At 32.8% G+C, this 24,394-nt stretch overlaps 4 protein-coding genes and 1 pseudogene across 4 annotated transcripts; 2 read left to right on the top strand and 3 right to left on the bottom strand.

Moving 5' to 3' along the window:
* Window positions 1–1,222: 1,222 nt before the first annotated feature.
* LOC129915752 (putative GTP-binding protein 6) lies at window positions 1,223–3,032 on the bottom strand. Its single transcript, XM_055995414.1, has 2 exons — window positions 1,923–3,032; window positions 1,223–1,861 (listed from the first exon to the last, which is right to left on the bottom strand). Exons 1-2 carry the CDS (start codon window positions 3,030–3,032, stop codon window positions 1,409–1,411), a joined length of 1,563 nt encoding a protein of 520 aa, XP_055851389.1. The 3' UTR covers window positions 1,223–1,408.
* Window positions 3,033–3,059: 27 nt separating this feature from the next.
* On the bottom strand, window positions 3,060–3,602 carry LOC129915753 (transmembrane protein 141). The gene is made up of 2 exons (XM_055995415.1): window positions 3,339–3,602; window positions 3,060–3,256 (listed from the first exon to the last, which is right to left on the bottom strand). The coding sequence occupies exons 1-2, from the start codon at window positions 3,451–3,453 to the stop codon at window positions 3,060–3,062; spliced, it is 312 nt and encodes a 103-aa protein (XP_055851390.1). The 5' UTR covers window positions 3,454–3,602.
* A 6-nt stretch (window positions 3,603–3,608) lies between these two features.
* LOC129915125 (translation initiation factor eIF-2B subunit epsilon-like) lies at window positions 3,609–5,401 on the top strand. The gene is made up of 5 exons (XM_055994589.1): window positions 3,609–3,641; window positions 4,158–4,285; window positions 4,409–4,650; window positions 4,730–5,016; window positions 5,097–5,401. The coding sequence occupies exons 1-5, from the start codon at window positions 3,609–3,611 to the stop codon at window positions 5,307–5,309; spliced, it is 903 nt and encodes a 300-aa protein (XP_055850564.1). The 3' UTR covers window positions 5,310–5,401.
* Window positions 5,389–7,549, bottom strand: LOC129915918 (protein lin-9 homolog; annotated as a pseudogene).
* A 4,626-nt stretch (window positions 7,550–12,175) lies between these two features.
* On the top strand, window positions 12,176–21,229 carry LOC129915893 (ribosomal protein S6 kinase delta-1). The gene is made up of 6 exons (XM_055995593.1): window positions 12,176–12,366; window positions 12,434–13,124; window positions 13,199–13,311; window positions 19,863–20,599; window positions 20,667–20,877; window positions 20,940–21,229. The coding sequence occupies exons 1-6, from the start codon at window positions 12,271–12,273 to the stop codon at window positions 21,150–21,152; spliced, it is 2,061 nt and encodes a 686-aa protein (XP_055851568.1). The 5' UTR covers window positions 12,176–12,270; the 3' UTR covers window positions 21,153–21,229.
* Window positions 21,230–24,394: the final 3,165 nt, after the last annotated feature.

Raw genomic sequence — 24,394 nt, 5'->3', positions numbered from 1 at the left:
GATTAAATAGCGTGAGAAGATAAAAATACGTGTTTTTTTTGCTTTTTTTGATGGAAATTGATCGAGTTCAAAAAATTCTAGCTCTTTTTGTAGATGTCTCATAGACCTGATCGATATATATATATATTTTGAGCTAAGACAATAAGCTTTTAGATGATATAAAATTTATTTAGGTTGTCATATAAAAAACATGGATTTGAAGGTGAAGGTGACTTCTACCACGTGTGAATCGCACACATGATTTTTTTTTTTTTTTTAAATAACCTAGAAAATCTTTTCATATCATTTTATTTATGAAAATTAAGAAATTTTTTTGAAAAAACACTGCTTTTGGTCACAAAAATATTAATTTACCCGACAAACAATTTTCGTTCTATAAAGCTTTACAGATGCAATTGTTGCTTCTGTAAAGCATTATAGAAGCAAAATTGTTAGTAGGGTAAATTTTAAAAAATGATGCGGCAACCCATAGCGGTTAAGGTAAATAATTATGCAAAAAAAATTTATCAAAATTGGAGCTGTTCGGCCGGGTTCCCTAATATTTCCATTTTTGTTACTATCCAAAGCTCCAATCGCTTTAATCCGTTAAGTGATATTCATTATGAAGAGAATAAGAGATTTCATAAAATTTCTGCAATTCGTTTAGATATGCGTTCATAATAATTGTAGCAAAACAGAATTATTTTTGCATTATTTTACAATGTATGTACATGAATTGTACGTTATTTGAAATAAAACCCCAAAGATTTCATTCAGCAAAATGTATTTATTTTATTATAATCAGAACATGTTTATCATCTTCCAGTGCTCCTAATTTCTTACTAACAATTATATAAATTAAAATACATATAAAAACATCGCTTAGTTATATACAGAATTTTTATTAATAAAAAAAAGATACACATACACCACAGTGACGGGTAAAAACAAGTTAGCGTTCAAACACATTGTACCGCGCGATTACGGCGCAACTGTCGCCAACTCGTACGGATTTTAAGAATATATATAGATGAATTTTAATAACTGTAAAACAGTTATATAAAGCCCATCAATACATTTTGTTGTTTTATGAAGCTAACGTGAGTTAAGGAAGTTTTATCGAAGTCTTTTCAACACATTTTTTTTCTAAAGACATAGAGCAAGAAATTAACTAGGATTAAGAATTCAGGTAAACTCGCTTCCATTAAATACCGAATTAATAAATAAACAAATACAAAGAAAATGGCATTAAATTCTAATTGTAATTTCATTCCAACAAAAGAATTCCAAAAAGCTTTTGGGATTTTCCACGCACTTATGGAGGTCTAATCAAACCACCAACTTTCAATGCGAACAAACAATTTTTTTTCCTCAAAAATATTTAATGTTTTCTATCGCACGCAACTTAACAACTATTTTACAACTGTTTTTATTTCTTACAAAAATAATGCTTAAATTGTTGCATTTTGCTATCCGTAATGATAACATCAATCAATATACTTTCTTCATTTTTAGGATCAGCTCTAGCATTTACAACCGCTGCATTCTTATATAACCATGGTGTTTCAGGACCTCCATTTTTTACTCTCATTGTAATCTTTTTCCTTCCTGTTGTTTCTAAAACTTTTTTCTCCACATCATCCACCAACTCGTGAATGCCAGTAAAAGTTTTCGACGAAACCATTTTTAAACTTTCATCAAGATTTTCTGTTGGTAAATTGGAAATAAGATCAGTTTTATTGCCAACATTAATGATCGGTGGCATTGTAAGATTTTCAATGTGTGAAAGATTTCCTGCTAATGATTCAAGAGTTTTTTCAACATGAATTCTCTGCTCCATCCAACTTTCATGAGACAAATCTTGAACATGTATAATTACATCCTGAAATGAAGAAAATTATAAAAATATCTCAAAAAAAGACAAATGAGAGGATATCACCAACCGCCATCATAGCATCTTCTAAAGTAGCAATAAAACATTCAATCAATCCCGTTGGAAGATCCGACATAAATCCTACAGTATCCATATAGATTACTTCCAGATTACAAGGCAACATTCCAGCATGCGCTGTTACATCTAGAGTGGCAAAAAGTTGATCGCGAGGTTGCATTGTTTGTTCGTTGGTCAAAGCTTTTATCAGAGATGTCTTTCCAGCATTTGTATAGCCAACTACTGCGACAATAGGAAAATTTTTTTGCTTTCTCTTGCTTCGTATGAGTTTTCTATGAGATCTTATTTTCTCCAACTCATCTTTAAGTTTTTTTTCCCTAGTTTTTAGCATTTCTTTCTGAATGTCTGATAAAGCATACCCCTGCTTTCGAGACATTGACAAATTAGCATCCTTCATTTGACCCCAAATATAAGGAATCTCTGCCATTGCAACCTGAAGTCTAGCTTCAGCTGTAGTTGCATGTAACCGTAAGATTTGAATAACAACAGAATAACGATCTAAGACCGGAATACCAAATTCGGATTCCAGTGTACGCTTTTGAGCGAAACTAAGTGTTCCTTTGCTAATGAATAAGGCAGTCAATGGTTTTGTTCCCGAACGACCTTTGGTTACAATTTTTTTCAGTTCTTCTAGCTTTCCAGTGCCAAATAGGATTCGTTTCTCTAACGATTCAAGTGGAACTTTCATACTTAGTTGCACATGCCAATTTGGAAGCGAATGAACCAATGCTTCGGCTTCTTTCAACTGTAAATCGGGATTGGAAGTCGATTTTTTAGCACCCCATTTAATGTAGGGCTGAAGGACAAAGATGTGTTGTTCAATATTTTGATTATGAGACAGATTCATAGCAGTGTTGGCTACTTCTTCATAATCTCTATCTTCCAAGTTTATTCCATGGTTAAATGAAGTATTTTCTTCATCTTCGTCGTCATTATTTTGCATTTTATTTGATTCAAACATATTTTTTCTATTGCGTATGCCTTTGACTCCTTTAAATTGAGTGTACTTAAAGCGTATAGGACAGATTTCGGTCAACAAAGCTGGAGACCATCTCTGTCTTAGCGCATTTGTACACAAATTAACAAATTGTCGTCTTAACATTATAATTTTTTGGTTTCTTATTTTAACTTAATATGATTCTTCTTTTAAAACTGTGTGCTTATCTTCTGCTGCCATCCATGCAGCTTGACAAGCTTTTGTACGGTCAGCTGTAATCTTGTAAGATAAACCAACAGCTGTTAGAGATGATATAAGTATATTCCACTGTCGTGGATAAGCAAATTTAGTTTGTATTATTTTTTGTGTAAAATAGCAACCGGAAAATCCTATACAGAAAAACAATTATATAATATGACGGAAAATAAAAAAAAATGTAAATTTTGTGAAATGATTTGATTTTTTTCCTACCTAACCAAAATGTAGCCAAACCAGTAAAGAGTGATCGAGACATGCACTCCATATACGAATCAAATCCAGGATGGATTTCTCTTTGTTGATCTTTCAGACGCTTTATATCATTCATAATAAGTATTTTAAGTTTTTAGAATGTTTTGTATTGATTGGAGAATTGTAAAAACATGAGGATTTTCGATAAAAATGTAGAAAAAATTTGTAAAAGAATCGTGATTTGTGGTGAAATGTTTTGATTTGAGTTTGTGACAGATGACAGTGACAGAGATGAATGCGGTAGCAAAAATGAAAACGTTCGAAGTGAGATGGACGTATCCTATGACATATATGTTTCTTTAAGACACTGTTCACATCTGCTGATAAATCACAGCTGTCTGTCGGACACATTGACCTATTATATATGGACTGCTAGTTGATTCTCGTTTCCATACAAAATTTTTGAAAATGTGGTTCAATGATTACTAGCGCCTGTGGAAGAAAGTGGTAAATAGAACTCAGTTAGCGTAGCGACATCTTCCGTCAGATGGCTTGAACTACCATTTTTGTACATAGAAACTATGGCCATCTACATATTTTTGTTATAAAAATGAGTAGCACCTGTCTTTTTTGAAGTCTACTTTTTGACGTTTTGGAAGAAAAGAATTCTTTCAGAAAAAAAAAGTATTTTAAAATGTTTGTTCGAAATAAAATATCGAGGTAAAATAATTGAATCGTGTTGGAAAATGTTTTTTATTTCAATTTATTATTAATCGAAATTATTAAAAAAAATTAAATGTTCCTTTTTCAATAATTTTCATTTTGTTTTTTTTTTTTCAGATGCAATCGTGGAATCGTTTTGGATGGAAGGACGTCAAAATGCCCTCACCCGAACAGCCAAAAAGTTTTTGTGGTGTGGAGCCTGGAGCGAAAATCGGAGCTAATCATCAATTATCTTGGGTTCGGTGGTTGGCGATGGTTGTGTTATTCCACAGAAGTCGAATATAGAGAAAGTTCTTGTTAAAAAAGCTCATGGGGAAAATGGTAAGTTATTAAAAAAGTATTTATGATGAATTGAATCATCCATTTAGTTTTTACACAGATGAAACAGAAAAAATCGGAGACAAAGCTTACATCCTCAACAACGACACAGAAGAGTTCTTCGCATCCGATTCAGAAGATGAATTACCAACGCAATCGACAAAAACAGAAATTCCAAAAATGATGAGACTATCACATCTAATCAATGCGGACGAAAGCGATTACAATTCAACAACCAGTGACGAAGATGATGATTCACACCAAGGCTCTCCAATACCTGATGATGCAAATAGTAATCACCTTGTACCAATAGAAACTATATTCCTGCTAATCATAGCGTGGCTCCTTTCTTGCATGCACCTCATCTACAGTATTTTTATCCGAAGTCTTGGACTCTTTGGTTCGTGGAATTCAACTCAAATCCAATCCGGATTTCTTGATTCTTGAAATCAACTCATCTCGCTATGCCTACAATATGTCTTTAAAGGAAGTAAATTTCAATATCGTCAAAGCGGTATTCAGTTTAGATCCAATTAAAGAGGCAACAACAACAAATGTCTTAAGTGCCAACAATCAGGTATTGGGTCGCTTGGGTATGGTTGTTTCAAATAATATAAAAAGCGATGATTCTATGTTGGATTGTTTGAAGGCTATTCAGGTAAGTCGTGTGTGAAGTTTTTGTATTCTTAAAAAAAGATTTTGACCTTTTTTTCTTTTTATTGCTTTTAAAACTTTTAGGAATACTGTGAAGAACAACCAGCTCTGAGAGCCAAGGTTGCCCAGATTATTCATTATCTCTATGATAAGGAATTTGTGTCTGAAGAAGCTATCCGCATGTGGCACAATGAGTTGGATGATGATTCAGAGTGGTTGAAAGCACCATTGCAGAAACTCATAGAATGGCTAGGTCAATCCAGCGAAGGCAGCAGTGAAGAAGAAAACGACGATTAAATACTTTTTCTTTTCTTCTTAACTTAATGATTCTTCAATAAAAAAAAACTTTAAAAAACTGCCTCTTTGGGGATAGAAAAAAAATATGTTTAATTCAATAGAAAATTTGAATATACAACAAAAGTAAAATTAAATAGATTTTGGTTAGATAAAGTAAAGTTAAAGTCAAAGTTGCATTGTGCTGCTGCACATTTATGCTCGGTGACATAGCCAATTGACCAGTGCCAAGTCGAATATGGTGTAAATGGATTTGAACGTGTTTTTGAAACACTTCAACATTATCGCTATCCAACAGACCAGCTTTCACCTCTCCGGACGATGAAGAAGATGATGCAGCTGCTGCTGCATTTTTAATTTCTGCTTCTGAATTCATTTCTTTCAGTCGATTTAGTTTAGATTTCTTTATAGCAATTGCTCGCTTCAATCGAACAATGGTCTCTAATAGCTTCACTAGGAAGCCACCGATAGTATCACGTTCAATAACTGGATTCTTGAACGGACTGTCGTATTGCTGTTGGCCCAACAATGGATCACTGCGATTCAAAGAGTTTCGACTTCTTGTGGGAGTGTGTATGAGATTGCCATTTAGATAACGTGGTCGGAAGTCTTGCATGAGGCTGGTCAACGGCAACATTTCAAAGAATTTATCTGATACAATTTCAAAGTTGGGGATTGAGTGAGTGCTTAAGCCGAGCCGTTGCGATTAAAAGACACCCGATAAGTAGAGCTGAGGGAGTCGAATGCATCAACGCTACCACTACATCTTGAGGTACACGCAGACGAGCTGTTACTTTTGTACATTCGCACCTTTTGCCATTCGGGGCGTGTAAGTTGTCTTGTTTTCAGATTTGCAAACGATTCGTTAAGACAAATCTGGAAATCGTTCTCACCTTGAAAAAGAGGCTTATCTACAAATGAGTAGAACCATTCGAATATAACCCATTTTTGGGCTTTGGGTAGCTTAAGCAAATTTCGTAAACGTAAACCGATTTGTTGTTCCATAAGCTTGTCGGCTGGTATCAGTGCATTTCGTGATGTTGATGCTGTCGGGGACGAAAAGTATTTGCTAGGAGAACGTTTTTCGGGAGGTGTTTGTTGCTTTTCTTCGTAACGCACATAACGTGTACCGCCGATTGTTTTTCTCTTTTTTAAAACTTTTGATGGAGTTTTAACTGGTGTGCTTGGTTGTTTTTGTGGTATGGTAATTTTGCGAGGCGATTGCTTAACACCAAGAGCTTTGTTATCATTTACCAGTTCATCGTCAAAGAATAGACGATTACGTTTTCGAACGCGAACGGGCATTCCACGAGCATTTAACATTTGAATTGGTTGTGAGGTTTGAGGTTTTGGAGGTGGCAAGGTACCGACACGATGTAGACCAAGTGTAGCTGGACTAAAGGCGGGCGGTTCAATGTGCTCATCGTCAGACATTGATGATTTAATCCGTATTATTGCCAATTTATTGGGATCTTTCATTTTATTCCAAAGAAATTCAAGAAATTTCTCTCCAAGGATATTCTTAGAAAAGAAAAAAGTTATATTTCTTTCTAACATTTCAGAGTATGGAACTTACCTTAAAACTACAAGAATAAAATACTAAAAATTGTACATGATGCGTGTTATGACTCCAGAGCATGAGAAAGTGTTTTGAGGATTTTATCACCTTCATCTCCAATTAGTTCTTTCTTTGGATTGAATTGATCAAAGAATAAATACATCTTTTCCATACACATATCAAAAGTATGGGCGGTTGGATGGGTCATTGGTAGAATTTCACGAGTTTCTTGTGGCGTCGTTGTTGTGGTTCTTGTTGCATCTTCCATTTTAAACATTTCCTCGTCAATATCTTCATCATCATCCATGTCGTCTTCGTTTTCTTCCTCAAATTCAGCTGCTTCAATTTCACTTCGTGGTGCATTCACTCATCCCGTAATTCGGGTGTGGCTTATTCTGCATATTCGGTTTGGAGTTCTGCTGCCTTTGGAGAGTCCCATTTTCTTTTGAGAGATTTAGAGGGTTCCTATTGAGTTGCTGCTGGTAAAACTGATTTGATTGTCCATTTTTGTTAAATTGTTTTCTGAAATGAAAGAATAGAATAAAAATTTAAATTATAAAACTTGGAATAAAACTCTGAAAAGAATATATTAATATATTTTTAATTTTTTGTTACCTTTTTATTCTTGGGAAACAAAATTCCTTTGACAATTTCTGCAAATAATTAAATTCTTGTTTTTTTTTTTGACAAGGAAAAGTCACAAAACTAGATGTCAAATTACTATTTCCCGCTGCCCTACCAAGCGGCGCCACCATAGCTTGAACCTGGTCCTGGCAGTCCATATACAGGGTGTCCCACAGTCACCGCCCCAAATGAAAGCCATGGATTCCTGAGGTCATTTGAAGTTGAAAAACTTAAGAGGTAATTTTCTCGTTTTCGTCCCGTTTTCGAGTTACCACGGTTTTTATGATTTTTGCTCTCTTGTCCTTTAACTGGCCTTATCTTTGCCAAACTAAGTTTGATTTGAAAGATTTTTTTTACAACCAATCAAGAATTTATTACAGTTTAAGTTTGTCTCAAAACTTTTTTTTCTGCGGACAACCGTTTTTCCACAATTTTGCATCAAACACAATTTTCTTAGTTTTTTAAGTTGTTTTTTACACTTTCATATCATTTAAGTCAAAAAAACACGTTAATGAGTATTAATTTTTTGTCCTTTTTCTTAAAGCCCAGTTTATTTTCATAAAAAAAATAAGTTTTATTTCATAAAAAAGGCTACTGAAAGTAATTTAAAAAAAAATAAACGAACTGAGTGAATTAAAAAAAAAATAATTTTTAAATAAAAAATTGATTTAAATGAATTAAAAACTTTTTCTGAGCTATTGTGATTAAGAAAAGAACAAATAGATAAAGCTCAGAAAAAAATTTAATTTATTTAAATCAATTTTTTATTTAAAAATTATTTTTTTTTTAATTCACTCAGTTTGTTTATTTTTTTTTAAATTACTTTCAGTAGCCTTTTTTATGAAATAAAACTTATTTTTTTTATGAAAATAAACTGGGCTTTAAGAAAAAGGACAAAAAATTAATACTCATTAACGTGTTTTTTTGACTTAAATGATATGAAAGTGTAAAAAACAACTTAAAAAACTAAGAAAATTGTGTTTGATGCAAAATTGTGGAAAAACGGTTGTCCGCAGAAAAAAAAGTTTTGAGACAAACTTAAACTGTAATAAATTCTTGATTGGTTGTAAAAAAAATCTTTCAAATCAAACTTAGTTTGGCAAAGATAAGGCCAGTTAAAGGACAAGAGTGCAAAAATCATAAAAACCGTGGTAACTCGAAAACGGGACGAAAACGAGAAAATTACCTCTTAAGTTTTTCGACTTCAAATGACCTCAGGAATCCATGGTTTTCATTTGGGGCGGTGACTGTGGGACACCCTGTATAATAGGTCAATGGTCGGACAAATAGAGCCTAGTAATTTCTCCAACTTCAAAATTTTGCGCAGGATTAAAAAATGTTTTGTAGAGATTAAATTTGTTTTTTCCCGAACTGCGTACTAGGCTTAAACACATCAACATAAAGCCTTAAAGGCTTGGCCACACTGGAGGGTATGCGGTAGCGGTACGGGTAGCGGTGAGGGTACTTGTATGAAAAAAATTCCAAACTGACACATCAACGTTCAGGTGTTTAATTTTTTAGTACAAATATCGTTACCGCTATACCGCATACCCTCCGGTGTGGCCAAGCCTTAAGGCTTGGCCACACCGGAGGGTATGCGGTAGCGGTACGGGTAGAGGTAACGGTACTTGTATGAAAAAAAATTCCAAACTGACATATCAACGTTCAGATGTGGAATTTTTTTCATACAAATATCGTTACCGCTACCCGTACCTCTACCGCATACCCTTCGGTGTGGCCAAGCCTTTATGCTGACTTTTCACGAGTCGATTTTAGCTGCACGATATGTCGGTCGACTATGAGTTTTCTATGGGGATTGTCACTTTAGTTGCCTGCGACTAACGTTCACACGAGTCGAAAAGCTTAGCCGCACGGCAAAAATTGACTCGTGAAAAGTCCCCATTATGCCCACTTTTCACGAGTCATTTTAGCCGAACGATATGTTGGTCGACTAGGATTTTTCTACCCTAGTAACAATTTAGCCTTCATAAGGGTCAATGCAAGCTATTTTTTGGCTTTCATAACAAGAAGGACAGGTCTTATGCAAATCATTTTGGCGCATTTTACCGAAATTGCATTGGACTTTCCTTCACAGGTAATCCACAAGCTAATAGCTTGTTTAAACAGCTTAAAATGGCCTTACGGAGGTCTTCCTGCAGAGGGTTTATCTAATGCAAAAACCGGATTACTTGCGTAGGATGTTATAATAAGGCCTTATAGAAGTTGTTGAAGGTGTTGAAGAAGATGTTGAATTTATGCATAAAAAAAAAAATTTATTGAATTTTATTTCATTTTTTTTTTATTTTCTTTTGATTTTTTCTGTTTTGCATTTTCTACATATTAGGGGTATTCACGATCTGGTGCAACAGGCCTAGTAATAATGTAAAATTTTATTTTTTTACAATAGATCGTGAACGCCCCTTTTCTTATCTATAGTAAATATTGAAGCATGAATGAAATCCATGATGTTTTTTTTTTAACAGGGTTGTTCCTCCACTGTTGCTTCTTTTTTTCCATTTTTTATAATTTAATTCTTTGTTTTGTTCGGGTTAATTAATTTTCACAAATTATTTTACATCAAAAAAAACTAAATTACGGGAAATGAGTAGCGACAACCATTATAAACAGAATAAAAAAGACAAACTGTTTATCATGGGCGACGCGACGGTGAGCTGCCATCTGTCAAAAATAATTTTACTCCATTGTATTTTTATTTTGCAGTTGTAGTGTTGTAAGATTTTACACTTTTGCAATGATACAAGACCAGTTGCATCGGATCGTGAATACCCCTAATGTTTTTTTCTAATGCGTTACAAACATTGCATATCTGCAGGATATAAACTTTGAACACTTACAGGTGAAAACATTGCATACTTACAAGAACCTCTTGGAACAGGTCTTATATAGGCCTTCTGTCACTTGAAAATACAAAGCTTCTTTAGAACGGTTCAAACAGGTCTTATAAAGGTCTTCTTTAACTGATATTAACAAGGCTTCTTTTTAACACTTCTAGATAGCCTTAAGGAGACCTCCTTTCTTTCCAAAATGGATGACTTGCGTTAAGCCTTAAACTAAACGTGTATACAAACTACCCAACTAGCACAACAGCTTCTATAAATTGAGATCTCGCAGGTACTACTTTTTAAACAGCTTGTATTGAGCTTGCTTCAGAATTTAATTGCTTATAGAAGTTTGAACTTATTTAACAACTTCTGGTAAGTTGTTTAAATACTGTTAAAGAAACTTAAACGAAAAAAGCTTGTTTTCGCAAAAGCCTGCTTAGTGAATTTATAGAAGCTTTACAGAAATTACCAAGTTTAGTAATTGATTTTTGGTTTTGATATTGAATAATCTAGCTGGGACACTTTTTGGTTTTGACATTGAATAATTTAGCTCGGACATTTTTTGTTTTGACATTTCTGCTATTTGAACTGATTAGGGGTATTCACGATCTGGTGCAACAGGCCTAGTAAAAGTGTAAAATTTTATTTTTTTACAATAGATCGTGAACGCACCTCTTCTTATCTATAGTAAATATTGAATGGAATCCATGATATGATTTATATCAGCTTCACTCTTTTTTTTTACTGAGTTGTCTTTCCACCGATGCTTCTTCTTTTTTTTTTAATTTTTTTATAATTTCATTCTTTGTTGTGTTCGGGTTAATTTATTTTCACAAATTACATCAAAAGAAACAAAATAAAAAAGAATAAGAATAAAAAAGATAAACTGTTCATCATGGGCGTGCGACGGCGAGCTGCCATCTGTCAAAAAAATTTTACACCATTGTATTTTTATTTTGCAATAGGGTTAGGGTATAGCAAAAGTGCAAGACCATTGTAAAATTTCAATCCATATATTTTGTTGTTGTAGTGTTGCAAGATTTTACACTTTTGCACTTTTGCACTTTTGCAATGATACTAGACCAGTTGCATCGGATCGTGAATACCCCTATTAAGTTTTTGACTACATTAATAAATATACTAGGATGGCCGAGTGGATAGAGTGACGGACTGCCACCAAGCAAATACGAAGTTCGATTCCTGGGTGTGGTAAAAAAATTATATACTTTTAAAATTATTATCAATAGATATACTAAAAACTAATGGAAAAAATATATAATTTCAGATCAAAAGATAAAATTCATGGTTTGAAATCAAATAAAAACCAGTTTAAAAAAAATTCTTTTTTGTTTTTGTAGTTGTTTTTTTAATTTCGATAAGACATGTATTAAAGGGCTATACAAGTTCTTCCGAAGCTATCTGTCAAATCTCAAAGCTTCGGAAAAGCTTCGGTAAAGCTTCGTTTAAACTTCTTATAGAGGGTCAAACTTGTATAACGTTCTCCTTTTTCCATGCCCAACAACCTTACTAAAGTTTAAAAGAAGCTGAAATATAGCTTTTGTAATATCTTAACCGAAGCTGAAATGTTAGTTGGGTATAGCTTGTCGAATCGAACAAAACGGACCTTATGCAAGTAAAATTGTTACTTGGGGTTGGGGTAATTGTATGAAAAAAATTGACATCTCAAAGTTGATGTTCCAGTTTAGAATTTTGTTCATAAATTCCCGTACCGCTACTACATACCCTTCCGATTCCGATGTGGTCAAACAAACTTAATCGTAGGTTTTTAACTGAACGCATTCATTGAATCCGACTCAAAATTCACCATTGTGAATGATATTTTTTTTACAAATGTCAACACAAATTACAGATACGACGGTTTTTTGTTTTCCCCCAAAAGAAAAAAAAAATGTAAATAATTTCTTCAAAAATTGCAAACATGACACAAAATCTAGGTGGATGGATCCACAGTTTTACAGTTACCGATACGCTTACCCACAAGCAAGGATATACCATCTACAAAATAACTTCAATCGTGAGTAAATTTTTGTTTTCCCATTTCTAAGTGATCTCTATAATGGATTTTTCAACAATATCATTAGGTTTTCCCACGGTCAGTACCGGAAGCCCTAACATGCATATCCGTATGGAAGCGATTTCACGATATTAAACGACTCTATCGTGAAATATCTCGCCGTCACAAAACCATGAACCTTAACGGCCAAGTACCTGAACCCTCTGATAATAGTTTTTTTAAACGATTCGATGCCAAAGTCATCCAAAACAGAAAGGAATACATTTTGAATCTGTTAGACTTTGTAGCTCAACATCCAGCCTTGTATAAATCTCATGCATTTATGCATTTTTTCAATGACGGTCATTCGGCTGACAATAGTTCTCAATTTCATCACGATCTCAGTTCCAAGGGTAACATTGAGGCAATTTGCGACAATCTTGACATTCAGTACGACGATAGTTTGAGTCTAGTTGATCCAAAGAAAGATCAAACTATTGTACAATCATTTGAAAATAAACTTGTTAAACCATCTCAAGAATCGGAAATGTTAGAAGATGTTAAAAAAGATGAATCTCCGAAAAAACCCAAGGAAGCGGTGCGCGATTTTTCAAAAATACTTACACCGATGGTCTCATTTGAAGGAGAGGACAATGATTATATTTATGAGGCAGCATTGCAATTTAGTCGTGCTGTTCAAGCCGAAGTAAATATGGAATATGCGGAAGCTTATAAAGGTTACAAGCAAGGTGTTGACGTACTACTTTCAGGAGCTAAAGGTACTTTAAAGACTAGTAGGATTTTTAAACATAACACATAAGTTTTACTATGTTGGCTATATTTTTATTTACAGACGACTGTAATGAGGAAAGAAAATTAATAGCAAAAACCAAAGTAAATAAATATATGGCCAGAGCTGAAGATCTATTTGACAAATTCTTAGTGAATCAGGAGGATGATAACAAAGTAAGTACGCATTAAAATACATACATTGAAAGCATAAAATACTCTTTTAAAAAAAAAATCGAATCACTTGCTTCAAGGTCAAGAGACATTTCGAACCCTGCTTTTTAGTTGGAATAACTAAAAATTGTGTTTTTGATTTTCACTTGCGATATAGATAGGTATGTACTACGTTTTCAGTTTTTGATTCTGAGTAGTTTAGCAACAATCAAAAGAATGTAATAATAATTTTCAAAAATATTCGAAATTTTATTTCAAAATTGAACTAGAAAAAGCTTTCGTTATCCAAAAATAAAATAAATGGACAAAAACAATTAGTTAGTCATTCTTAAAATTAACTTATGTCTTTAAAGCCATTTGTTTTTTACAATTTACAAAGTTTTTTTTCTAAAGACTTAAAGCACATGAGAGCGACCAACGAATGAACGAACAAATGAAATTTTATGTATGTACATTAGGACGTTCGTTATTTCTGAATCAAGTTCCTAAGTGGAAAAACTGTTTCTAAATAATAAAAAAAAAAATTCCCTAAATTTTTTTCAGATTTTTATTTTGACGCTAGATGGCGCCCCAAGAGGGCTAAAGTTTTTTATCATTGGAAATAGGTATTTGTTGACATATAAGGCCATTTTTTTAGATATAGCCTAAATGTAAAAATTTTTGATGAGATTTTATTCTATATTAAACACTGTTTTCAAAAAGGTATAAATCATTTATCTAGGACTAGGGGTTTAGTCAGGACATGTACATATGTCTTTTTTGGGTTTATTAAACCAAGCATGTTTTATTAAAACAAGCATATGAGTAGCATGGAAAATAAAATAAAACCCAAAAAAGGCATGCATGTCCTGACTAAACCCCTAGTCATAGAAAAATGATTTATACATTTTTGAAAAGGGTATAGAATAGAATATCATCAAAGATTTTTACATTTAGGCTTTATCTAAAAAAAATGGCCTTATATGTCAACATATACCTATTTCAAATGAGAAAAAACTTTAACCCTCTTGGGGCGCCATCTAGCGTCAAAATAAAAATCTGAAAAAATTAGCGGATTTTTTTTTTTATTATTTAGAAACAGTTTTTCCACTTAGGAACTTGATTCCAGAAAAAAACCTAAATAACGAACGCCCTAATGTACATATATCTGAAGCAAAAGAAAATGTAAAAAAAAAAAACCTAGCCCGTATAAAAATGAGAACTATTTGACATCAATCGTAGTTAACATAATACATTTTGTAAACAAAGTGAAAAAAATAATAAAAATAAAAATTATTTTTATTTTTAAGCGGAGTGATTGAATATAATTCAATTAAAAAGTTAATAACTTTTTATTATTAAAAAGTTAAATTGACCTCAACTCCATATGCGTTTCGCCCAGGTATGACAGTGGGCTCATCAGTTAGATGCTGTCATACCCTTACTAAGACGCAAAATTTTGGTCCATGAATACAGACACTTATAAAAATCACAACCTGAATAGACTGTGAATTTTAATATTTTAGGGGAACATTTTTTTGCGTCTTAGTAAGGGTATGACAGCATCTAACTGATGAGCCCACTGTCATACCTGGGCGAAACGCATATGGAGTTGAGGTCAATTTAACTTTTTAATAATAAAAAGTTATTAACTTTTTAATTGAATTATATTCAATCACTCCGCTTAAAAATAAAAATAATTTTTATTATTTTTTTCACTTTGTTTACTTATTAGCCTGACCACGGGCAATTGTTTTTAGGTGCAAGAATGTAACCATGTTCCCCTAAAATATTAAAATTCACAGTCTATTCAGGTTGTGATTTTTATAAGTGTCTGTATTCATGGACCAAAATTTTGCGTCTTAGTAAGGGTATGACAGCATCTAACTGATGAGCCCACTGTCATACCTGGGCGAAACGCATATGGAGTTGAGGTCAATTTAACTTTTTAATAATAAAAAGTTATTAACTTTTTAATTGAATAATACATTTTGTTCAAACCAACTTGCTATGACGATTCTTTATTTTAAACTATAGTGTTTTTTTCAGCCAAAAATTTTGTTTAGGAAAGTCAGATTATCTTGGCTTTCATTGATCCATCATCGAAAAATACCCTTAGCTGGTCTTGTGGATGTATTTATTTTGATGGATATTAGTTTATGGATCCAAAGCGATTTTCGTCGAATTCGTCCTCGTACTGGTTTTAAAGCTGTATTTATACAAATTATCCCCGAACGATAAAATGTTATTTTTTTTAAATTTAAACCAAGATTTACATTTTTTAACGGACTCCTCCATATTATTAGACACCACGCTGAAACCAAATTGCCATTAGTTTTTTACATATCTATTTTACGAATCTATTGGAATGTCCCACTTAAAACTACCTAAATCTGGGAGAGAAAGGAAGTCATATAAAAATCTAAAAAAAAATAGGGAAACTGTTTCTCATTATTTCTAACCGAATGGCCGCTATCCAACTGCATGTTCCAAATTAGGACCACCCTTATGTACATAGGTACTTAAAGGAAAGTTAAAAACTTGTTAAAAACATGGCATTGTGAAAAATAATGCAAAAAATGTCAGTCCCGCAAATTCTTCAGTTCGAAACACTAAAGTGATTTGGTTCAATCTTGGTAGCTGAGTGATTTTGTCGATTCCCTGGGAAATTTTTGTGTTTTTTCTATTACTCAGTAGCTACTCATTTTTGATTTTATTACAAAAACAATAATAAAAATTACACAAGTAAGCATTTGTTTTTATTGTTTTTCGAATAAAATAAAAAAATGAGTAGCTACTGAGTTGTAGAAAAAACACGCCTTATATTAAATTAAAAATGATTTTTTTTTTTTTTTCATTTATTTAATTTAGAGAGAGGTAACCGATTCATATAAATGTCAGAGGTAGCGTGGGTCATGGTGATGACGAATACCTTAGTCTGCCTGCATTTATTTGGGGCGCATCAAAAGTACCATTTTTCTGAAAATCGATTTAGTGAGGGTAACCACTTAAAATTTATAGATAACCAACGCCACATACTCACTGATAAGGATAACAAATATACCAATGGCAGACATTTTAAGTGGGGCCAAACCCCCGGCAGACACTCCCGAAAATGCAGTTTTTCTGAAAATTTATTCATTTAGGGTAACCACTTGAAATGAGTCGCATCCTGTAGCGTAGACTCCCTGATAACAAAAACACCCATGGCAGACATTTTGAGTGAGGCCAAACCCCCGGCACTCGGTCCCGAAAATGCAGTTTTTCTGAAAACTGTTTATTTAGGGTAATCATTTAAAACTAGTCGCATCCTGTAGCGGTGGTCTCCCTGATGACAAAAATACCCATGGCAGACATTTTAAGTAGGGCCAAACCCCCGGCAGACACTCCCGAAAATGCAGTTTTTCTGAAAATTTATTTATTTTACTTTTTCACATAACTCGCGTATTATTGGAGCTAGCAGAAAAAAATGTATAGCAATCTTGAAGATAATTTAATTTCCTACAGAATATGTTAAATAAGTTTTTTCGATTAAACATTCGGTTTAAGAGTTAGGGTGGTTTTTTTTAAGCAAGTCAAAGGGTGATTTTCTTATTTTTGTCATATCTCTTTTATTTGAGCTTTTTTAAAAATTAATTTGAAGTAAAAGTGTTAGATCTTTTTATTACCTTTATTTATTACATAAACGGTTTTTCGATCTGTAGGAAAAAAACTTCAAAAAGTTTGCAATTTTTTATATAGCTTTTTCCTACATAAAAAAATGCAATCTTTTTGCCCCTCCCCGCCTAAAACAATACGATTTTTTTCTTGCCTGAGTGCAACCTACACGCCTAGGTTTTTTGTTACATCTATTGCAAATTACCCTGTCCTATGTAGAACCTTTTTCCTATATAATAAATTGCAATCTTTTTGAAGTTTTTTTCCTACAGATCGAAAACGGTCTGTCAAATCGAAAAACCGTTACGGCCATATTATTCACTAGTTTAAAAAATACATCTGGATGTAAAGAAATTAAAATGTCACAAATAAATCCAAATACATTATATTCACTATCACACAGACAAAAAATAGTAATTTTTAACTATTTGTTTAACTATTTTCATAGTTAAAATCGGGATAACTATTTTGGATTTAGATTTATTTTTGACATTTGAAAATTTTACATCCAGATGTATTTTTTAAACTAGTGAATAATATGGCCGTTAATGTAATAAATGAAGGTAATAAAAAGATCTACAACTTTTATTTCAAATTAATTTTTAAAAAACCTCAAATAAAAGAGATATGACGAAAATAAGAAAATCACCCTTTGACTTCAAAAAAAAACACCCTAACTCTTAAACCGAAGGTTTAATCGAAAAAACTTATTTAACATATTCTGTAGGAAATTAAATTATCTTCAAGATTGCTATACAATTTTTTCTGCTAGCTCCAATAACACGTGAGTTATGTGAAAAAGTAAGATAAATATTTTTTCAAAAAAAACTGCATTTTCGGGAGTGTCTGCCGGGGGTTTGGCCCTACTTAAAATGTCTGCCATGGGTATTTTTGTCATCAGGGAGACCACCGCTACAGGATGCGACTAGTTTTAAATGATTACCCTAAATAAACAGTTTTCAGAAAAACTGCATTTTCGGGACCGAGTGCCGGGGGTTTGGCCTCACTCAAAATGTCTGCCATGGGTGTTTTTGTTATCAGGGAGTCTACGCTACAGGATGCGACTCATTTCAAGTGGTTACCCTAAATGAATAAATTTTCAGAAAAACTGCATTTTCGGGAGTGTCTGCCGAGGGTTTGGCCCTACTTAAAATGTCTGCGATGGGTATTTTTGTCATCAGGGAGACCACCGCTACAGGATGCGACTAGTTTTAAATGATTACCCTAAATAAACAGTTTTCAGAAAAACTGCATTTTCGGGACTGAGTGCCGGGGGTTTGGCCTCACTCAAAATGTCTGCCATGGGTGTTTTTGTTATCAGGGAGTCTACGCTACAGGATGCGATTCATTTCAAGTGGTTACCCTAAATGAATCAATTTTCAGAAAAACTGCATTTTCGAGACCGTCTGCCGGGGGTTTGGCCCCACTTAAAATGTCTGCCATTGGTGTTTTTGTTATCAGGGAGTCCACCGCTACAGGATGCGATTAATTTTAGGTGGTTACCCCAAAGTCTAAAAACGCCAAAAAAAACGCATTTTCGGGACAGTCTGCCGGGGGTTTGGCCCTACTTAAAATGTCTGCGATGGGTATTTTTGTCATCAGGGAGACCACCGCTACAGGATGCGACTAGTTTTAAATGATTACCCTAAATAAACAGTTTTCAGAAAAACTGCATTTTCGGGACTGAGTGCCGGGGGTTTGGCCTCACTCAAAATGTCTGCCATGGGTGTTTTTGTTATCAGGGAGTCTACGCTACAGGATGCGACTCATTTCAAGTGGTTACCCTAAATGAATCAATTTTCAGAAAAACTGCATTTTCGAGACCGTCTGCCGGGGGTTTGGCCCCACTTAAAATGTCTGCCATTGGTGTTTTTGTTATCAGGGAGTCCACCGCTACAGGATGCGATTAATTTTAGGTGGTTACCCCAAAGTCTAAAAACGCCAAAAAAACGCATTTTCGGGACAGTCTGCCGGGGGTTTGGCCCCACTTAAAATGTCTGCCATTGGTTTATTTGTTATCCTTATCAGTGAGTATGTGGCGTTGGTTATCTATAAATTTTAAGTGGTTACCCTCACTAAATCGATTTTCAGAAAAATGGTACTTTTGATGCGCTTTTTCTCGACAACGCCAACGCCCCAAATAAATGCAGGCAGACTAAGGTATTCGTCATCACCATGACCCACGCTACCTCTGACATTCATATGAATCGGTTACCTCTCACGCAAGAAATCTGCTCCTGGCTCTTAGACTAATTTAATTTGAAAATTTCTTTTCAAATAAAAAAACAAGTATGCATTTTTATATAATACGCTTCAACATTCTAAGTTCCTTTTATCCGTTAAATATGTTTAGGGTATTTAAAAAGCTTTTGTATAGTGTTCAGTTGAAATTGGTAGTTTTATTAAAAATCAAAGCAGGAAGGTAGAAGACGCTGTTAAAATAATACCGGCACACAAGAAACAAAAAAGTAGCGTGAACGACGAACCCACTAAAGTTTATGATTTTCGTTGCGCTTAATCCGAAGTCTGTTTGTCCTCGAGATTTGTTAAATGATCGCTAAACATGAAGAAAATAATTTTTAAAAATCCAAAAACCACAATAAAAAGCGAAAGTTAACTTTTCCACAACAGTCGCGAAACTCTAAACATTAAGAACACAATTTTAATAAGGAATATTTTTTTAAAAATATCTGAAAAAATATTTCGTCTGAGTTTTTTTATAAAAGCCGAAAGTTTTGCATAAAATTATGCGGTTTTTTTAGTGGCAATGAAAAAGTCTGAAGCAGATAAAATATCCCTGTGCAGTTTAATTCACTGACGCAATAATATAGAAAAAGTGTTATTTAAATTTTTTTTTTCGTTTTTATATTAAATATGTGTAAAACGCCAACACATTTCAATTTGTATTTTTTTCACAGAATAATTTTCAACTTTCAATTGATATGACTGATACTTCTAACAGTACATCCAGTTCATTGTACTTGGAACGTCCATGGAACCATTTGGTCAAATATAAAGTGCTCCGGATAATCGACACAGTTATGCTTGTACAAAATGTTACTGACAAAACTGTTTTTATAATGAAAGGCATCGAAAAACCTTCAAGTAATTCCCCAGCCCAAACAGTATTTTTACCTCAGAATGTACCGTACATGGTTAACTTGATGGCATTTTTTCAATCTGAACAAAAAATATTTTTTCTTCTTCAACAAGCAAAGGGTGGCAAACTCTTTGACTACGTTAAGTCATATTCACCAACTTGTGAAAAGACAGCTTCGCTTAGTGAAATTTTTACCGAAGTTGATCCGGAAAAAAATCGAAAATGTATTTCAATCGAAAACTTGGCTAAGTCAAATACACATGATTCTGGCTTCGCTGAGACACCTGACATTCCAACAGAAAATATGGATTTTGCCGATATCGTAATGTGCTCACAAAAACTTATCGAATCGGTTTCGAATACCCTAAAAAAGGTGGAAAATAAAAAAGAGGAGTTACTTACGGTTGAAGCTGTTAATTCCTTGCCACTCACTCCATCCAGATTTTTAAAATCACCAAAGAAAAAGCTGAGTTTACCAGAAGCTAGTGTTAAGCAATGGGCAAGGGAATTGATAACAGCTGTCAATGTGTTGCATTCTAAAGGCGTGATATTAGGGTGAATATATGTTCAAATTATTTTGATGTCTTTTTTTATCAAAGATTAAAAACCGTATTGCTTTTAGGGATCTACATGGTGGTAACCTGCTCTTAGGTTCCAAGGGACAGTTACTGTTATCATATTTCTATCAAAATGAAGGTATATCTGATGGCGTCCAAAAGGTCTGCAGTTATAAGGCCTTGTCTGAACATTATGTTGCTCCTGAACGTCCATTAACAACTAAGTCTGACTGGTGGAGCTGTGGTGTGGCATTATTTCAATTGTTATTAGGAGTGGTGAGTATTTATTAAATTATTAAGTTGTTAGAACTTATTAAAAACTTGTTAATTTTTTTAAGTCTTTTAAACAATGTCATCCGGGCAATATGGACCTTTATAGTTCAATACAGTATCCTCATGTAGAAATATCTGAAGAAGCTGTTGATTTGCTCGAAGGACTTTTGCAATTAACTCCAGCTCTAAGATTTGATTTTGATCAAATATGTGCCCATTCATTTTTCAAAGGCACCAATTGGGAAGAATTGGCTCAAAATGGAACCAATTCAATTTGAAATTTTCTTCAGACTGCTGTTTTATTATAATAATTATATATATTTGTATTAAGATGAATAAATTATGTGTAATCAAGTGTACTATGTTTTATAATTTTCAAACTATTTATTATACAGGGTGTCCCGGAATGAGATAAGAAGATTTTGATGGATGATAATTGGGTATATTCTAAGCAAAAAATTGTTCTACAGTAACTCTCTATCTGCAAAGTTGATACCCTTTAGCTATGATTTAAGAAAACGCTTACTTTGGTATGCCTTTACTCATGTTAATGTTAATAACTCCGTTAATACTTATGATAAAAACTTCATTAATGTCTTGATTTTTAGAAAAAATGCTATTCTTTGTATATATATTTCCATAGTACTATCATGAAGTGAAAGGATCCTAAGAACTCTAGTGGTGACTTGAAAAAGCAGAATTTGTATGAAAAAAACACACTGAGCGCCACCTCAAAAATGTGGCGACATGAACTAATACTAAATTCGACTTCATGATAGTACTATAGAAATATATATACAATGCTAAACACCACCTAAAAGCTCAAACTTTTCATAAGAAGTAAAGGAATAGACCTTTTATGTAGGTGTGCATTGTTTTTTTAAAACTTATTTATGTATTATATAAATAAGATATAAATCCGGAAACGCACAATTTGAAATTGTATTTCACTTTGCTCCAGTTATGAGTTCCGAGTGAAAAGTGTTTGAACTTTTTTCAGGCTATATACGGGGTAGTCGACAGATCTTTTCTCACTAAGTTTTTTAGGAATTCCACAAATTCAATTATGTATATAGTTTTAAATACAAACTAAAAAGGTGGCCTTAGCTCCCCCTTTTGAGCTCACGGATCTGTGAGAAAAATTAGTTTTTGATTATTTATGCTTCCAATCCTAATCTGTTAGCTGAGTCTGAGTCCCATGAGCAGGATTTTTCAAATCAGCTTGATACCTATAAGGTATAGAATAAAAACAAAAACACAGATTTCTCGTATTTTCTTAACTACATATAACCCAAAAATTGTCGTTATTTCTAACTTTTTTTTTTGATACGATCTGTGAGAATTGATCATTTAATGAGTGGGATTTAAATTGTGTCGTTTATCCGAAAAAAACCCAACTTCATGCCACTCTCCACTTTAATATTGATGTGACTAGATTTCCATAAATTAAAATAACTAATTTATTTTCAAATAAATTAGCTATTTTTAAAAACTAATTAAGTTTTTCTTGACTAATAGTCAATTTATATGAACTGTTTTCTACAAAAATATTTTTGGCCAATAGCTATCCTTCATAAATAAACTATAATACTAAAAAAAAACTACTTTAAAAATACGAACACTACTATATATTTAAAAAAGAATCTAAAATTGTAATAATGTACGCCTCTAGCAGTAATAACGATGTAAACATGATTAAATTTCAAAGTTGTGTATTTTAAAGTGGAAACAAAAACGCAATGTTACGTAGTAACAAAATTAAGGTAAGAGAACGATTAACTCTGAAGAGATTATTTTAATAGTATTAGCTCAATAATAGCTAACAGAAATAAAAAAAATGAAAAATAATACTTTCTGCGCTTTTTCAAAAAAATAAAAAAAAAAAATTCTTATATGTACATATTCATTTTTATTTTATTTTTTATTCAAAATTTCGAAGACCTAGATTTGTGAAAATCTCATCAAGAAAGGTCTTTAAAAAAGACTCTGTTCTCAAAACACTTTTCCCAACTCTAATAATTTCATGTCGAAATCGAAACTGTTCAAAGCTCCTGTATTCATCTAATTTACGTTTTCCCCTTTAACCCAGTCAAGTCCACCTTTGAATATTGATGTGAAAAATGTCGCTTTCCTCGTCTCGCTGAGCAGTTGTTAATTTTGTTTTTAATACTGTGGTAAAAATAAGAGACTACTTTTTCTGTTCACCAATACTGCCCATAATCTCGTAAATCTCTTGCATATTTGGAGTTAGGACATTGTTTTTGATATGTTCTCATTTTAGTGTAGGTCTTTAAATAAGTCAGAAAACTCCAAATATTTTTTAATTTTTTTTTTTTCATTTTTATATATGCACATTGCAGTATTGGATTTAGTGTTTTCCTATATAATTCAGAAGTGTGAAAAATGTAGTTAGGGCCTTTACGAGATTATGGGAAGAATACATGAGTTGAAGTACTCTTTTCTTTGTCTAATACGAAGCTAAATCTTCTTAAGTCTGCAAGCAACTTTCATTTAAAAAAGAGAAAATTATATAAAGAGGATAATTCTCTCTGAACCGTTGCCCCATTAATAACACGGTGCGACACTGAAAATACACCCGAGAAATAACATAGTGCAGGCTGTTCGTATGGTCGAATAATGCATAAAAATATTTTTGTTATATTTTTGGAACCCTCCATTTTTTTTTTATTTACAAAAAACCATTTTTACAGACCTTACGATGTAATCTATCAATATTTCAGTCATTTTTCTAACAACTCTCAATATGTTATATGTTTTTGGAAAGAGGATTTCCAGACCTTTTGAATGATGTATAGAAGTCTATTGTTTAAACAAATTAAGTGTAGGTTTTTATCCCACAAATCTTGAAAAAGTGATTTTTTCCCCAATTTTTTCAACTTTACCCAATTTTTTTTGCAAAATAAAACAAACAAAAAAATAGAGTAAGGTTATATTCTGAAAGAATATACATTTAGGCACAAATTGGCGTATCATGTGAAAATTTTTCAGATTTTTAATTGTTATAATTTTAGAGATTTAGCTTGGTAAAAAAAGTCATTTTTTCAGACTTTTTCAAAAATCGCTTTTTACACGTTTAATGCCAAAAATTTAAAAAACTTACATTTTTAATTACAAATAGCCATAGCATGTATATTTAAAATGCAAATTCAATTCATAGTTACATAAAAAATTTGTTGTGTATTCATTCTTTAAGTCACATCGATATTCAAAAAACGTGTTCCCGATTTAAGAAAAAGTACTGTAGGAAATAAATAAAAAACTAGTTAATTATAAAACTTTGAATTAAATATAAATTTTAAATATACCTACTACGCTAATTTTTGAATAAAAATGTATGTTTTTTAATTTTTTGACATTAAACGGGTAAAAAGCGATTTTTGAAAAAGTCTGAAAAAATGACTTTATTTACCAAGCTAAATCTCTAAAATTATAATAACTAAAAATCTGAAAAATTTTCACATGATAGCTACACTTATTTAATTTGAGTCTGTAAAGTTTC

The sequence above is a fragment of the Episyrphus balteatus genome, chromosome 3 (genome assembly GCF_945859705.1).
Source record: "Episyrphus balteatus chromosome 3, idEpiBalt1.1, whole genome shotgun sequence".
NCBI classification, from domain to species: domain Eukaryota; kingdom Metazoa; phylum Arthropoda; class Insecta; order Diptera; family Syrphidae; genus Episyrphus; species Episyrphus balteatus.
The sequence above is the reverse complement of the archived record's forward strand: the minus strand, read 5'-3'. Positions and strand labels throughout refer to the sequence as shown.

Bases quoted from the DNA above. Each gene is read 5' to 3' on its own strand.
- LOC129915752 (XM_055995414.1), bottom strand. From the start codon at position 3,032: ATGTTAAGACGACAATTTGTTAATTTGTGTACAAATGCGCTAAGACAG. The intron at 1,862-1,922 runs GTTGGTGATATC...TCTTCATTTCAG, and splicing joins TAGAAGATGCTATGATGGCG to GATGTAATTATACATGTTCA.
- LOC129915753 (XM_055995415.1), bottom strand. From the start codon at position 3,453: ATGAATGATATAAAGCGTCTGAAAGATCAACAAAGAGAAATCCATCCT. The intron at 3,257-3,338 runs GTAGGAAAAAAA...TTTTCTGTATAG, and splicing joins TTTGGCTACATTTTGGTTAG to GATTTTCCGGTTGCTATTTT.
- LOC129915125 (XM_055994589.1), top strand. From the start codon at position 3,609: ATGAATGCGGTAGCAAAAATGAAAACGTTCGAA. The intron at 4,286-4,408 runs GTTGGCGATGGT...TCATCCATTTAG, and splicing joins CAATTATCTTGGGTTCGGTG to TTTTTACACAGATGAAACAG. The intron at 4,651-4,729 runs GTAATCACCTTG...CCTCATCTACAG, and splicing joins AATACCTGATGATGCAAATA to TATTTTTATCCGAAGTCTTG.
- LOC129915893 (XM_055995593.1), top strand. From the start codon at position 12,271: ATGACACAAAATCTAGGTGGATGGATCCACAGTTTTACAGTTACCGAT. The intron at 12,367-12,433 runs GTGAGTAAATTT...CAATATCATTAG, and splicing joins TCTACAAAATAACTTCAATC to GTTTTCCCACGGTCAGTACC. The intron at 13,312-19,862 runs GTAAGTACGCAT...TTTTTTTCACAG, and splicing joins ATCAGGAGGATGATAACAAA to AATAATTTTCAACTTTCAAT.